The sequence below is a fragment of the Choloepus didactylus genome, chromosome 2 (genome assembly GCF_015220235.1).
Source record: "Choloepus didactylus isolate mChoDid1 chromosome 2, mChoDid1.pri, whole genome shotgun sequence".
NCBI classification, from domain to species: Eukaryota; Metazoa; Chordata; class Mammalia; order Pilosa; family Megalonychidae; genus Choloepus; species Choloepus didactylus.
In genome coordinates this window covers 35,101,007-35,113,388 of record NC_051308.1, presented here as the reverse complement: position 1 = coordinate 35,113,388, position 12,382 = coordinate 35,101,007, and the positions used below count along the sequence as shown (strand labels likewise).

The following is a 12,382-nucleotide window of genomic DNA, read 5'->3' as shown; positions in this document are numbered from 1 at the left end:
AGCGGGGTTCTGTGAGTTGAGCAGTGACCTAGGTCATTCACACACTGGGCCGCCGGGAGCAGAGGGCTGGCAGTGGTGGGTGTCGGTTTTGCCCACCTCCCACCCCCTACTGTTCCTGGGCCTTTTTCTTTCTGTGCTGCCTTCTCCCATGCAAAGATGGAAGTGAGCCCAAGTGGGCGCCAAGAAAGCAACAGAAGCTTCCACAGTGTGGGATAAATGTGGTCAGGGAGGGTGGGTGAAGGAAAGGGTGGGGAGAAACCAGAGGGACCTGATGGGGTCGGAAGATGAGAGGGCTGGAGCAGAAGTCCCCCTGGGGCTGGACACTGATCTCCTGGACTCCCCTCCCCACCTCTGTGTGGGCCCTGACCAGGGGCAGCCCCAGGCTGGAAGGTAAATTCTTCTGCCTTCAGGCCTTGGGCTACTCAAACAGGGAAAGCCCTTCTCTTGCAGTAACAGGCCCTTGGGAAAATAATCTGTAAGAGGCTTTAGTATGGACTAGGCTTTCAAATAAAAGTGACGCTATCCCTTTCTTCTTCACACTCAGTTGGCACCCTGAGCAGATAAACCTTAGGGCAGACACCAGGGAACTAGATTATTGTTGTTGAAAACAGTGGCAGCTTTGGTTTCTCTTTCCATGAGGGGGAAGTTGGCAACTTGATATAATCAGAGGGGATCAGAGCAGACCAGATTGAGAATCAGGACACCAAATTTGGTTCTGGGTCCTTTTACTTACTGTCCTGGTAAGAGCGACGAGCTACCTACATGAGATTGGTAATTAGCTGTATATTACTACAAACAATAATAATTGTTACGTCTATCCAATGGTGGTATCTTCCTTTATTTGCTGCTTCTTCCCCTTTGAGAGTACTGTCATTTGCGACACGTCATGTTCCTTACAGCAGCCTTGTTGGTAGATTATGGAATTAGATGTGGAAACTAAGGCTCAGGGAGATTAGCTGCTGTTTTCAGTATCACACAGGGGATCATTATGTAACTGATAAGAATTTATATAACTCTTGGAGATGTTGGGCTAAATATTCTTAGCCCAATATGATAAGAGCTGAAAAGACTGTTGCTTGAGTCTATGAGGTCCATTTAGAGATACTGGGAAACTGGGTCTTACAGCTTCCACTCCCTCCAAGGTAAACTCAGCCCAGGGACCACCCCCTCAGAAATCCTGTCCCCCTGGGATGCCTGGTGGGAGTCAGGAGCAAAGCCTAACACCCGGGAGGCTTGCCATCTCCCCATCTTCCATCTTGCCTCTAGTTTCTTAGGGAGCATCATCCCTTTACTTCAACCCTGAGCATCCCTCACCATTTTCCCTCCCTTAGGGGATAAGAAGACTCTCTTCTCCTACCCAGTGCCCCTCTCCACCACACTGCTGAAAATAAGACAGATGTTGGCACATCAATAAATCATTCTCCCATAATATATAAAGGTTACCAATCAGCTGCAAATCATTTGTGGCATAAAGCAGCAAATGAATAGATCCGTGAGTAAATGAGGGGGTGCATCAATAGAAATGAAACATTTTGAACACAAATAAATAAAATCAATTAAAATCCTTGGAAAAGGAAGGTTGTGGATGAAGCCTTAGAGCTGAAATGAGCATGGCACGTACAGGGAAGAAGAGGTGGAAAAGAGCATGTGTGCAGAGACAGAAACCTGCTAGCAGGTTCTTGCACCAGCCTTGGGAGGAGGTCTGGGTCCAGACCAGTAAGGGATAATAGAAATAAAAAGGGAGGAACAAATGCAAGTGGCTGTGAAGAAGAAATGGCAAGACTTGGAAACAGACTCCTGCGGGGATGAATGAGAAAGAGGAGTCAGAGATGGCAATTGTTAGCAGAAATTAGCAAGTTAAGAGATAAAAGTTTGAAGGTACTGGGAGAAGTGCGAGGTTTCAGTGGTTGTGGAACATCCAGATGGAAATGTCTTCCAGCAACAGAAATTCAGGACTAGAATTTGGGAGGGAAGTCAGGACAGGAGGTCCACCCTGTGTCACGGCCGAAGCTGGGGGAGGGGATGAAATCGTTAAGGTCCTCATTGACAGGAACATTAGCTTTGTTAATGTACTCCCAGGATGTCACCTGACACTCAGGCTGCCTGCAATTGTTTTACCTTGGCCATGCATCAAAGCAGACCAGATGTGAGAGGGTGTTATCCTCAAACCCTCATAATGGTTATTTTATTACGGTGATGCACCAACGCTTCAGCACCAGGAGACGGGAAGGCTGGGTCCTTGCAGGAGGGGAGTAAAACTAACATCTACTCCATTCTCCTGTCAGGCCTGGCCTTAGCGCCATTAAATGGTGAGTAAGTGGCCCTTTTAGGTGGGCTTGTGCAGGACCCACCACAGTGAGGCCCCTCGCTATCCTTTTGCCCTCACTACTCCTCTTCCTGGAATGCTGACCTCCAGCTTCCTCACGTGACTCGGTCCGACTCATCCTTTCCAACTTCCCTTCACTCTGCCTTAATCCCACAATCTTCCATGATCCTCCTGGTTGAAATGAATTGCATGCACTCTTTTCAGCATTCCCATAATAACTACTACATTAAGGCCATTTATTTAGGATTTAAAACTATATAAAGCAGGACATAATTATACATGGGAATTCAGAATACTGGCCTGCATGAAACAGTTTCTTCATTTTTTGAATGAATGAATGAGATGGGCACCATTTGACAGCATCCCTTATGAAAAAACCGATGTTTCCTAGTACTACAAACCTCCCTCAGGGTTATGGGGTGTGGTCAGTGGTTCAATCAGTGCTCCTGTATTTTGCCTGGTAGATCCGGGGGCTTTCTTTATGTAACGGTTGGACGATCTCAGAACTGGGAGGGAACTTCTAGTCCAACTGCCCACACAAATGAATAAGCATTATGCCTGCCTGGTGGGCATTCAATCCCTGGCTGAGCATGTCCAGTGACAGGGAACCATGTCATGCCAGTCCTTAATGACTTGTTAAAGAAAGAGCTGGATGCATGGTCAGTGGGAAGATAAAGAGGGATAAACCTAACTTTGCTTTTCCCATTGATTATTCATTCTGGGACTTTCTGACTGTATTAGACAAAATGCCATGGTAAGTAACAACTCACAAATCTCAGTAGCTTAAAGCACAACAGTTTTTCTTTCTTGTGCTGCCTGTCCATCATCGGTTGGCCTGGAGGCTCTCTGTTCACTTACGGTTTTAGGCCAATCGTGTACCGACACCCTAAATGCTTTTCAGTGAGTTGGAGGGAAAAGAAAAAGATTCTGGAGAGTTTTTCACTGCCTATTACATGCTCCAGGCTTTTCTTCCCATCATTTCTGTTCACAGCCCATTGGCCCCAACCAAACACAGGGAGCTGGAAATGCAGTCTTGCTGTGTTCCCAAAGGTGGAGTCCTGGAAGTATGTGGAGGACAGCGGGATGGCCATGGTTCAGGCCTCGTGCAAATGGCCTTGGTGACTTTCACTTGGGCTAGGAGGAATAGGCTGTCTACATTTTCCACATCATCATGACAAGGAAAGCCTGGGAAGAAGACGAGAGCTAGTGTGTATGTAAAGGGCACCTCCACTCCTAAATATTTCCCAGGATGAATCAGAGGGGCCCTTCACACTTGTAAGGATGCTGTTCAGTGTTCCAAATATTAAAAGGCAATTGGAAGAAGCCACCCAGAAGAGCAAGATGAATTCTTCAGCTTTTCCCTCACCCTGCAAAAGGCTGAGGACCTCTGGGACCAGCTGGCCTCCATTAAGCACTTTTATTCCTCAGCATGGTGACAGTGACAAATCCTTCCTGTTTGGAAGGTTGCAGCTTCCACTATAAATCAAACCCTGAAGAGGGAAGAAGCAGCTGTGACTAATAGTGGGACCTGAAATCCAAACTGTAATCAGTCAGAGAGATTTGTCATTGGAGCTGGAGACGGGGATGGTGCTGTAATGGATGATTCAGGCCCAGGGTGGCTGTCTCTAAACGTGTTAATTACCTCAGCCTAAGTGGCTGAAACTGATGATTTAAAAATGTATAGTACAGCAGAGCCTCCCAGGGCGGACATGGCCGGCTTTGAGAATGTGGGTGTTCTCCTAGAACGGGTGGAGGTAGCATGGTGCCTTGACCTGGTGCAAATGGGGTTGGTAAGGACAGCTCTGAAGTCCCACCATGAGAAACGATAGGGACCGATCCCCTCCCACTAGGTGGGTGCTGGTTCCTAGGGGCTCCACCGAGTGTCACCTCCTCTGGACTGATGGCTCTTCTTTGATTCCAGGGTTATGGTCTGAGAATTCTAAGGTCTGGGTTAATGCAATTCATTTTTTACGCATGTGCCTGTGCGTGTAGTTATTTTTAATGTGTGTGCCTGTGTGTCTTCTCTGTATCTCCCATCTGGAGTGGTTAGCTCATCTGACCAAAGTGAGAGATGAATGAGATGAACGTCATGTTCTGTACCCAGATGGGACGGTTTGAAGCAGTTTGCATGCCACCCAGAGAAATCTTGGTTTGTGACCATAAGGTTGCATTCCTAACTCCAGCCAGCCATGCTACAAACATATGCACTTGGTCAGTTCAATTCATTTACCAAATATTTATTACGTCTCTACTACGTGCTTGGCACACAGAAAAGAATAGACCTTGGCCAAGACAGTTTACAAAACAGTAGAGTATATCCTTGTGTGTTGGGAGGTGGGAGGAGGGTAATGACTGCATAATGGATATATTACGGAAAGGCTCCCTAGGAGAGGGTCAGAAAGCATGCTATGAAGCTCACAAATACGGGGTGGAGTGGATATGGGACAGGGGCAGACCTTCCATTGGAAAGTGCCATTTGAGATGGGCCCTGAAGGATGGCTAGAAAGATTTTTCTGGGAGAACCATTGTTTAGACCATGATGGTTTAAACAATTCACAGAGGTAATAGATTGACTGGCAGACAGACCGATGATAGAGATAGAGGTATAGATAAATAAAGACACAGATGATAGATATAGATATTCCTATATGAATGGGTAGGATGATGGTACCTGAGCCCTTCCTTACCACTGACCTAGGGATCAAGTTTCTCCTTTAGCTTAAAACTTTTATTTCTGTTAAAATGTAAACACTCTTGTGGGAGGGGCAGTTAATCATTTTAAGCTCTTTTTACTTATTTATACCTGTGAGGGTAGATTGGGGTTAGGGGAGCTTAGTTTTCCTGCTGGTCACCTCCCACATCTGGTTCTTCTTAGTCTGGGCTTGTTTCTTTCCTCTCCCTCCACCACTTTTATCATCATGACATGTTCTTTTTCTTGGGTTCCTCTTAATCTACCCACTATCGAGTAAAACATAGTTTATCAATTTTTTCCTTACCATGCTATGTTTTCCTTACTGTGCTAGGTTTGTGAGTTATAGGAAGACACATGGGGGCTGAACCCCTGCGTTTAGGGGGATTATAGAACCACTAGAAGCCCTGTTGGTATTTTCTCACGGGTCCTGCCTCAGTCACATATCCCAGGGGCTAGACCAGCTCTTCCCGGCTTCCCAGAGGCCATCCATGGGGGACCCCTAGAAGCAAGTGCAGTATTTTGGTAATTAGGGTGCTGCAGGCCTGTGTACATTTGGAACTGGGTATAAAACATGACTCCTATACCATAAAGAGGAGAATTTACCAGAAATTGGGGCAATGACTCTGTGCTACTGCAGAGAGAGCCTTCATGTCATCAGCTTGTGAAAGTCAGCCACTGTAGAAGCAGGAGTGGCTTTTCCTCTCTCTCTAACCCAGGCCCCTGTCTCTGCTTCCTCCTCAGCTGGTGCTGCCAGAATACTCCATCCACAGCCTCTTCTGCATCATGTTCCTGTGCGCTCAGGAGTGGCTCACCCTAGGGCTGAATGTTCCTCTGCTTTTCTATCACTTCTGGAGGTAAGTCTGCTTCCTCTTTTCTGCCTGGGCAGCCTGCCTTCTACAAACGATGTCCCCCCAAATAGAGCAGCCACCTGGTGCCTTTCTCTCATCCCTACCTTTTGGGAGACATTCCTTCCAAAGCTCCCTTCCTAAGCTTTCTCTCATGTTGCAAGAAATCTAATAAGGGAAGACCCCTTTTCGCAGGCTCCATTAACCACAGCCCAATACCTTGTAGGTTAGCGTTAAAAGTAGACACCAGATGGGCTGGATTTTCTGGGACAGTTCTGACTTCAAATATTCCATTCCCTGCTAAGACTATGTGTCAGTTCATGTGATCTGCGCTTTGTGTAAAATACAGTCACCATGTGGTATATATATATGAGGCGGGAGTGGGGAGAATACCAAGTAGTAAAAAATGCAGTTGTGCAGGTAAATTGCCCCACCCTTTACCCCTTGCTCCAAGAGCTTTGGTTCCCCCAAACATTTCTTCATTATCGTTTTACCATAAAGCAGAGCCTGTATTTGGTCAAGACTAGAACATTCATTCTTTCATTTAGCAAACATATGGGACACATACCACATACCAGGCATTGTGGAAGATTCCCAGAAGATACATAAGATACAATCTTTAGCCTCAAGGAGTGTACAGCCTAGTAGCAGAATGAAATGTGTTTTTAACAGATATATAAGGAATCTATGTAGGTGTATGGGGAAAGGAGTAGTTAAATTGGACTGGAAGAGGTAACATTGGAAAATCTGGAAAAGTGCATTCCAAGTTGAAGAACTAGCATATACAAAAGCCTATAGGTAAGAAAGCACATGGTGTGTTTGGGGAACAGCCATTGTTTTGTGTGGTTGGATGTAGGGTTCTTGGAGGGAAGGAGAGGTGGGGTTGACAAAACAGTTGAGAAACAGGTATAGAGCACCTGAAACTATTTGTTGGGAAAGTTGGAATTTATTCTGTAGAGAATTGATAGCTATCAGAAGCTTTTAAGAGGAAAATGGCATTATCTGCCTGATTTTTAGGAAGATGACCCTGGCAGCAGTATGCAGGATGGATTGGAGGGATGAAATATTGAGGACAAAATCCAATGAGCAGGTTATGCATGACTTTTCCATAAATCTACAACTTCTACAATAAAAAAGGAAAAGAAGAAAAAATCCAATTAGCAGGTATGGTGATATTCCAGGTGAGAGATGATGAAGGGCTGAACAGGGTAGTGGAAGATGGAATAGAGAGAGGACTAGAGAGTCTGTGGATGTAAAATGGGCAGGTTTTGGCCAAAATCAGTACAGGAGGTGAGGAAGAGGGATCTTCCAGCCTGGTTGGCTGGGAAGGTGAAATGGCATTGATTAAGAGCAGGAGGAAAGAAATTGCAGGTTTAAGGAAGAAGGAAAATGATTTCAATTACATAGGAAAATCCCACTTCTAGTAAATGTAATCAGTTAACATCTGGAACTTAGAGGTCAAGTTGAACGATTATGCCATTGAAACCTGTTGAGTCTCCAGTCAGGGACTTTTCATGCTTTCCCTCACCCAGTATCCACACCAAACCATTGAGGTAGGTTTTGTTTTCTCTGCTTCACATATGAGAACACAGAGACTCACAAAGATTAAATACATTGCCCAGAGGCACTCAGCTAGTCATTTGCAGAGCCTGGGTTTAGCCCCAGGTGTGCCTAAATCTGAAGTTATGCCTTCACCATTTAACATGCCACCCCAGGGGGATGGTTCTTCTCCCTATAAAAGGAATTTCTCCCAAGGTTTGTTAAAAGTGGACTTTCAATCCAGGGTAAAAAAAAATGTGGTTAATTTACAAAACTTGATTTGTGCACTGCTTCTTAGGGCTATTGCTTGTTCACATTGAGGGAAGGGAGAGCCAGACTCTACTTACCCTTGGAATCTTTATGTCTGTAAAATAAGGGAGCGACTGGAATTTCCTTGCCAGTAGGAACCTTGTCTTACTGTTTTTGAATCCCTAACAGGATCTGGCCTAGTTCCTGGAAATTAGTTAAGTGCTCAGAAAATGGAAGAAAAAAAGAATGAGGAGGGGTGGAGTGCTTAGACACCCTCTTTCCTCCTCTTTCCCCTCCACAGTCCAGTCCAGGTAAAGCCCCAACTGCTCTAGCTTTCAGTTTGCTTAATTAACAGTAGAAACACCCGCCATTTATTCAGTGCCCCTTCTTTGCCAGGTATTTACATACTTTATCTCATTTAGTTCTCATAAAAGCCCTCCCCACTTTACAGGTAAGGAAGTTGAGGCTCAGAGAGGTTAATGAGGGATCCAAGGAAGGTCCCATGGCTAGTCAGTGGCAGAACTCTGGCTCTGCTCTCAGCTGCTTGGCCACCCGGCCCCTCTGGCTCCACTTAATTAAGCGACTTGGGAACAAGGTCACAGTGAAAGCAAATTGTTTTTGAAATCTGCTCCTGGGAAGGGAAGAGGTGAGTGGCCTGGAGTGTTGTGAGCTGGCAGTTATCATTGAATCTGGTTTGTGATCTCCTCTCAGCGGAATGCTGGCGACAGGTAATGTCAGTGCATCCTCTGAACGGGCAGGAAGAGAGAACTGAAATACCAGCTCCGTGTGTTGCTATGTTACAAGAATGCTCTTCAAAGCCAGCAGGATTAATCTCCTGTAGAGCTGACTCTCCTGGTTCTTTTTTGCAATTGGGAACCATAGCCTGTCCCAGAGCCTCACTAGAGCCATTAATTTGTACTCTGGCCTCATGATACCTGTCCCAGGGTGACCAAAGAGCAGCCAGCTGAGTACCTTCAGCTCCACTTTGTCCTGTGGCTCTGGCGAGGCTTGGCGGAGGCCCTGTGGGCAGTGTCCTGTCCACGGCCAGAGGAGGGGTCCTGAGGCCCGGGCTCTCCTCCTGCTCAGCCACTCACAAGGGACTGGAAGAACCGTCCGGGCTCACAGTGAAGGCTCTGGCCCCTGGGTGCACCAAGCTTGGGAGTTCCTTTCCCCCGTGGCCTTGGTCAGTTCACGCTGAGCTGTGTGATAATCGTGCAGTAGATGAAGTTTGCTTTAGCCTCTCTCTTCCCTCCTCTTTTCCACTCTCTATTCTTCTTGTTACCAGATTTCCCTCTGGGGCTGCTCTCTCCTCAATATTCTTTTACTGTTCTGGGTCCTTCTATCAAGAAGAAAAGTACCCTGTAAAGGACTCCCCACCCAAATGGGAATGTGGTACCCCTCCCAGAGTATTTGGGATTTTAAAAGCAGACAATACTTAATCCAAAGCAATTAATTTTTACAGTAGAGTTGTAAGTATGATGGCATTTAGGCGGTGGAAATGTAGCTCTACACTTATTTCTCCACCTATACCTATACTTACACCCTTATCTGTACAGATTGCTGACTGCTTCCCCTCCTGCCCTGGGAAAAGGTACCTCCAGGTATCACCAAGTGACATGTTTATCCTTCTTTCAGGGCAGCTTTGTACATGACTAAATCACCAAGATGCCAGTGGATTTGAGTATTTGGAGAGTTACTACTTCCAGAAGACAGTGGCTGAGCTGTTCTCTAGGGGCACCCAGGCCATGATCCGGGCAGAAGACAGACAAGTGCTAAGCAGGGGTCCCTTGGAGGGGAGCTCAGCATCAGGAGGGCTCGGTCCAGGCAACTTAGGAAGGTCCTTCCAAGCCTCAGAGCCAACGATGCCATGTCCTCTTTCCCTGCAGGTATTTCCACTGCCCGGCAGACAGTTCAGAACTAGCCTACGACCCGCCAGTGGTCATGAACGCAGACACCTTGAGTTACTGTCAGAAGGAGGCCTGGTGTAAGCTAGCCTTCTATCTCCTCTCCTTCTTCTACTACCTTTACTGGTGAGTTTCTGCCCACCCCACCTTGGTGGCTTTGAGGCCTATAGCAAATGGAAGGGAATTTCAGGCCATCTGGTAGCCTTTGGGAGGAGGCTTATAAGGGTGAGTCCTGGCCTATTGGCTATGATCCCAGCTGTCTGACTCCGGTTCTGGAGCCAGGGCTTCTGTGTGAAGGAGTAAGAGGGGTGGAAGGTCCTACGGGAGACCCTGCCTGCTGAGAGGTGTACCTGTAGGGCCATTGGTAAAAATACATGCTACCGACATCTCTTAGGAGATAACTGGAGAAGTGCCCTTCCCATTAGGGCTTCCTGCCTCCAGCAGCTGCACAGTCCAACCAGTCAGGTTACCTGTGGCCCCAGATACAAAGCCACATTGCTCCTCGCCTACCAGCCTGTTTGTAACAGAACCTCCCAGACTCAGTCAAGCTCCAAAGGGTGGCATGTTGGGTCATTAAATGCTTACGTTTACAATTTTCCCAATATTATATAACATCGTTCTAATTAAGTAAAACAAGCTGATTTTGCAATTCTGTTTCAGGAATCTCCCCTTTTCTCTTTTCACCTCTTTGCTCAGAACATCCTAGCTAAGCAGGTAGCTATAAACAGCCTGTCTTGTGATTTGATACCCCAGAGGGTATACCTTTGCTGAAACTTCTCCTTCCTGGTCCCCTTTGGGCTCATCTCGGTCCTCTCATCTGCCACCTTGCTATCCTGTCACTACCTGTGGCAGGGCCATGAGCATCTCCAAATTGCCCAATGCTGGCTGCAAAGTGGCGTGGTTGTCAGGTGAGGCAGGGGAGGGGTGGGGGTGTTGGACTCCAGAGCCACCCCAGGGTGGGGATTGGGCTGTGGCAGGCCAAGAAGTATCTGCATTTGTCCAGCATTTAAAAATGAGCCAGGCTTTGCACTAAAAACTCTGTATGTATTGCTTGTTTTATGAGATAAATGCTATCATTACCCACATTTTAAAAGCATGGAGACTGAAGCTGAGATGTTAATTTCCCCCCAGTCAAAGCTAATAAAGTATCACAGATTTGAGTCCATTTCAAGTCTAATTCCAGAAGCAGAACTCTAAACTGCTGGCACTCTTAGGAAACCTCTAGAAGTCTTTATCAAAGTGTGGTCTGTGGACCACCTGCCACGGAATTGCCAGGAGGGGAGGATGTGCTTCTTAAAAATGCAGATTCCTAGGCTTAGATGTACTGATTCTGTTTTTCTGGGGCTGGGAGACTGCATTTTAAATGAGCTCCTAGGCAATTCCTATGCACACCAGGGTTAAGACCTGCTGCCTTGGAGGGGTCTGTTGATTCTGCTTCTCCTCTCCTTTACCTCCTGTGCCCCTGCAGACTCAGAGGCCCTGGGGTATGGCTTCTTTGGCCTGGGAGAGGATTTGGAGTCATTCTACCACATTCTCTGTGGGTGACCCCCTCCCTCCTCCTCAGGTGGAGTGCCCAGGTGTCATCTCCATTTCCAATTTACAAGGCACCTGAGGGTCTTGGAAGCCTCTCTGGAGATTGCTAAGGTATCAGCAGGTTCATCCTAGTCTCCCAGACTCCAGATCTGAACTCTTTCCCTGAAGCTCACTGAGGCTGGCTCCTGTCTTGGGAAACCTATAAAGAGAGGGAAAAGCCCTCCATGGTTTATGGATTTGACCCCTGAGGGCGAATGTGTAGGTTAGGCTCCTTTGCTGGAGTGTGCTAAGCCTTACCTTCTCTGTGAGGCTGCAAAGTGCCCTGGGGCAACGAGTTACAGACTGAGTGACCTGTCCCCAGACAGTGTTGCCTCCTCAAAACCAGCAGAACAGGATGGGAGCTCCCCCTGGCTCCTGCTCCATTAGCCTGGGGGGCTACTTAGTCCTGATGGAGGCTGCAGCAGGGACCTGCTCCCTCTTTTCAGTTTCGTTGCAGTTACTGCTGGAGACCAAGGCATTGTGGGAGAGAAGGCAGATGAGTGAGAGCTAAGCGGCTCTTTGTATGGCCTTGGGGGTGGAAGGGGGTGGTGTGGGGGTGGTGTTGGCGGTGGTTAGATGGGTATGATCATTTTGTAACTGATTGTATTCCAGACATTCTGTTTAACTGTCTGTCCTCTGGTCTATTAGTTCAGCTTGGCATGTCATTATGTTAAATTTGTTAATTATCTTGTTTCTAAGGCAACATTGGAAACAACTGCCCCCCCCCCACTGGGACCCTGGGTGGTGGCCAGACAACATCCACATTTTTTGTTGAACCTGACCTGTTTCTCTAGCCTCTCAGATCTCCTAGCCCCTTAGATCCAAGCTATTAGATCCATCACTTGTGGACAGCACAGGACTGTGAGCCCTGGCTACTCTTTTTGGTGGGGAAGGGATCCGTTCGACCAAGTTGGGCACAGAGCTTTGCTAGAGGATGACTCCCACAGCAGCTGAGACCCCTGTGATGATATTGTAGAGTTGGAGGCATGGAGGGGTTCCTGAGGACCGAGGAGAGGATAAGAAATGTGTCCAAGGTCCTAGCTAATAATTTGCAATTTATCTGGCTCCAGAGCCTGTGCTTTTTCCACTGTATCAAGCTAACCATACCAGCTACCCCTTCCCCACCTCGGTTTGTATTATGGACCAGAAAAATGTGGGGGTTTTTGCAGGCTACATGGGGTGGATACTAGCTAAATGTCCAGAGTGACCACTGTCTGCCTCCTCAATATAAAGACTCTTCAAACCAAGAGTGTAA

General features: G+C 47.1%; 1 protein-coding gene across 4 annotated transcripts in view; it reads left to right on the top strand.

The window, feature by feature from the left end:
* Positions 1–12,382, top strand: part of CNIH3 (cornichon family AMPA receptor auxiliary protein 3) — a 122,780-nt gene that overhangs the window by 103,953 nt on the left and 6,445 nt on the right. For 3 of the 4 annotated variants that reach the window (XR_005214801.1, XM_037822981.1, XM_037822966.1), the window contains exons 4-5: positions 5,760–5,872; positions 9,538–9,681. Coding sequence is in view for 3 of the 4 variants with exons in the window: in XM_037822981.1 (XP_037678909.1) it covers positions 5,760–5,872; positions 9,538–9,681 (257 nt within the window). In the remaining variant the exon portion in view is untranslated. Of the gene's footprint in view, positions 1–5,759; positions 5,873–6,880; positions 7,021–9,537; positions 9,682–12,382 lie in introns of those variants that run through there. The other variant, XM_037822988.1, reaches the window with a different exon arrangement.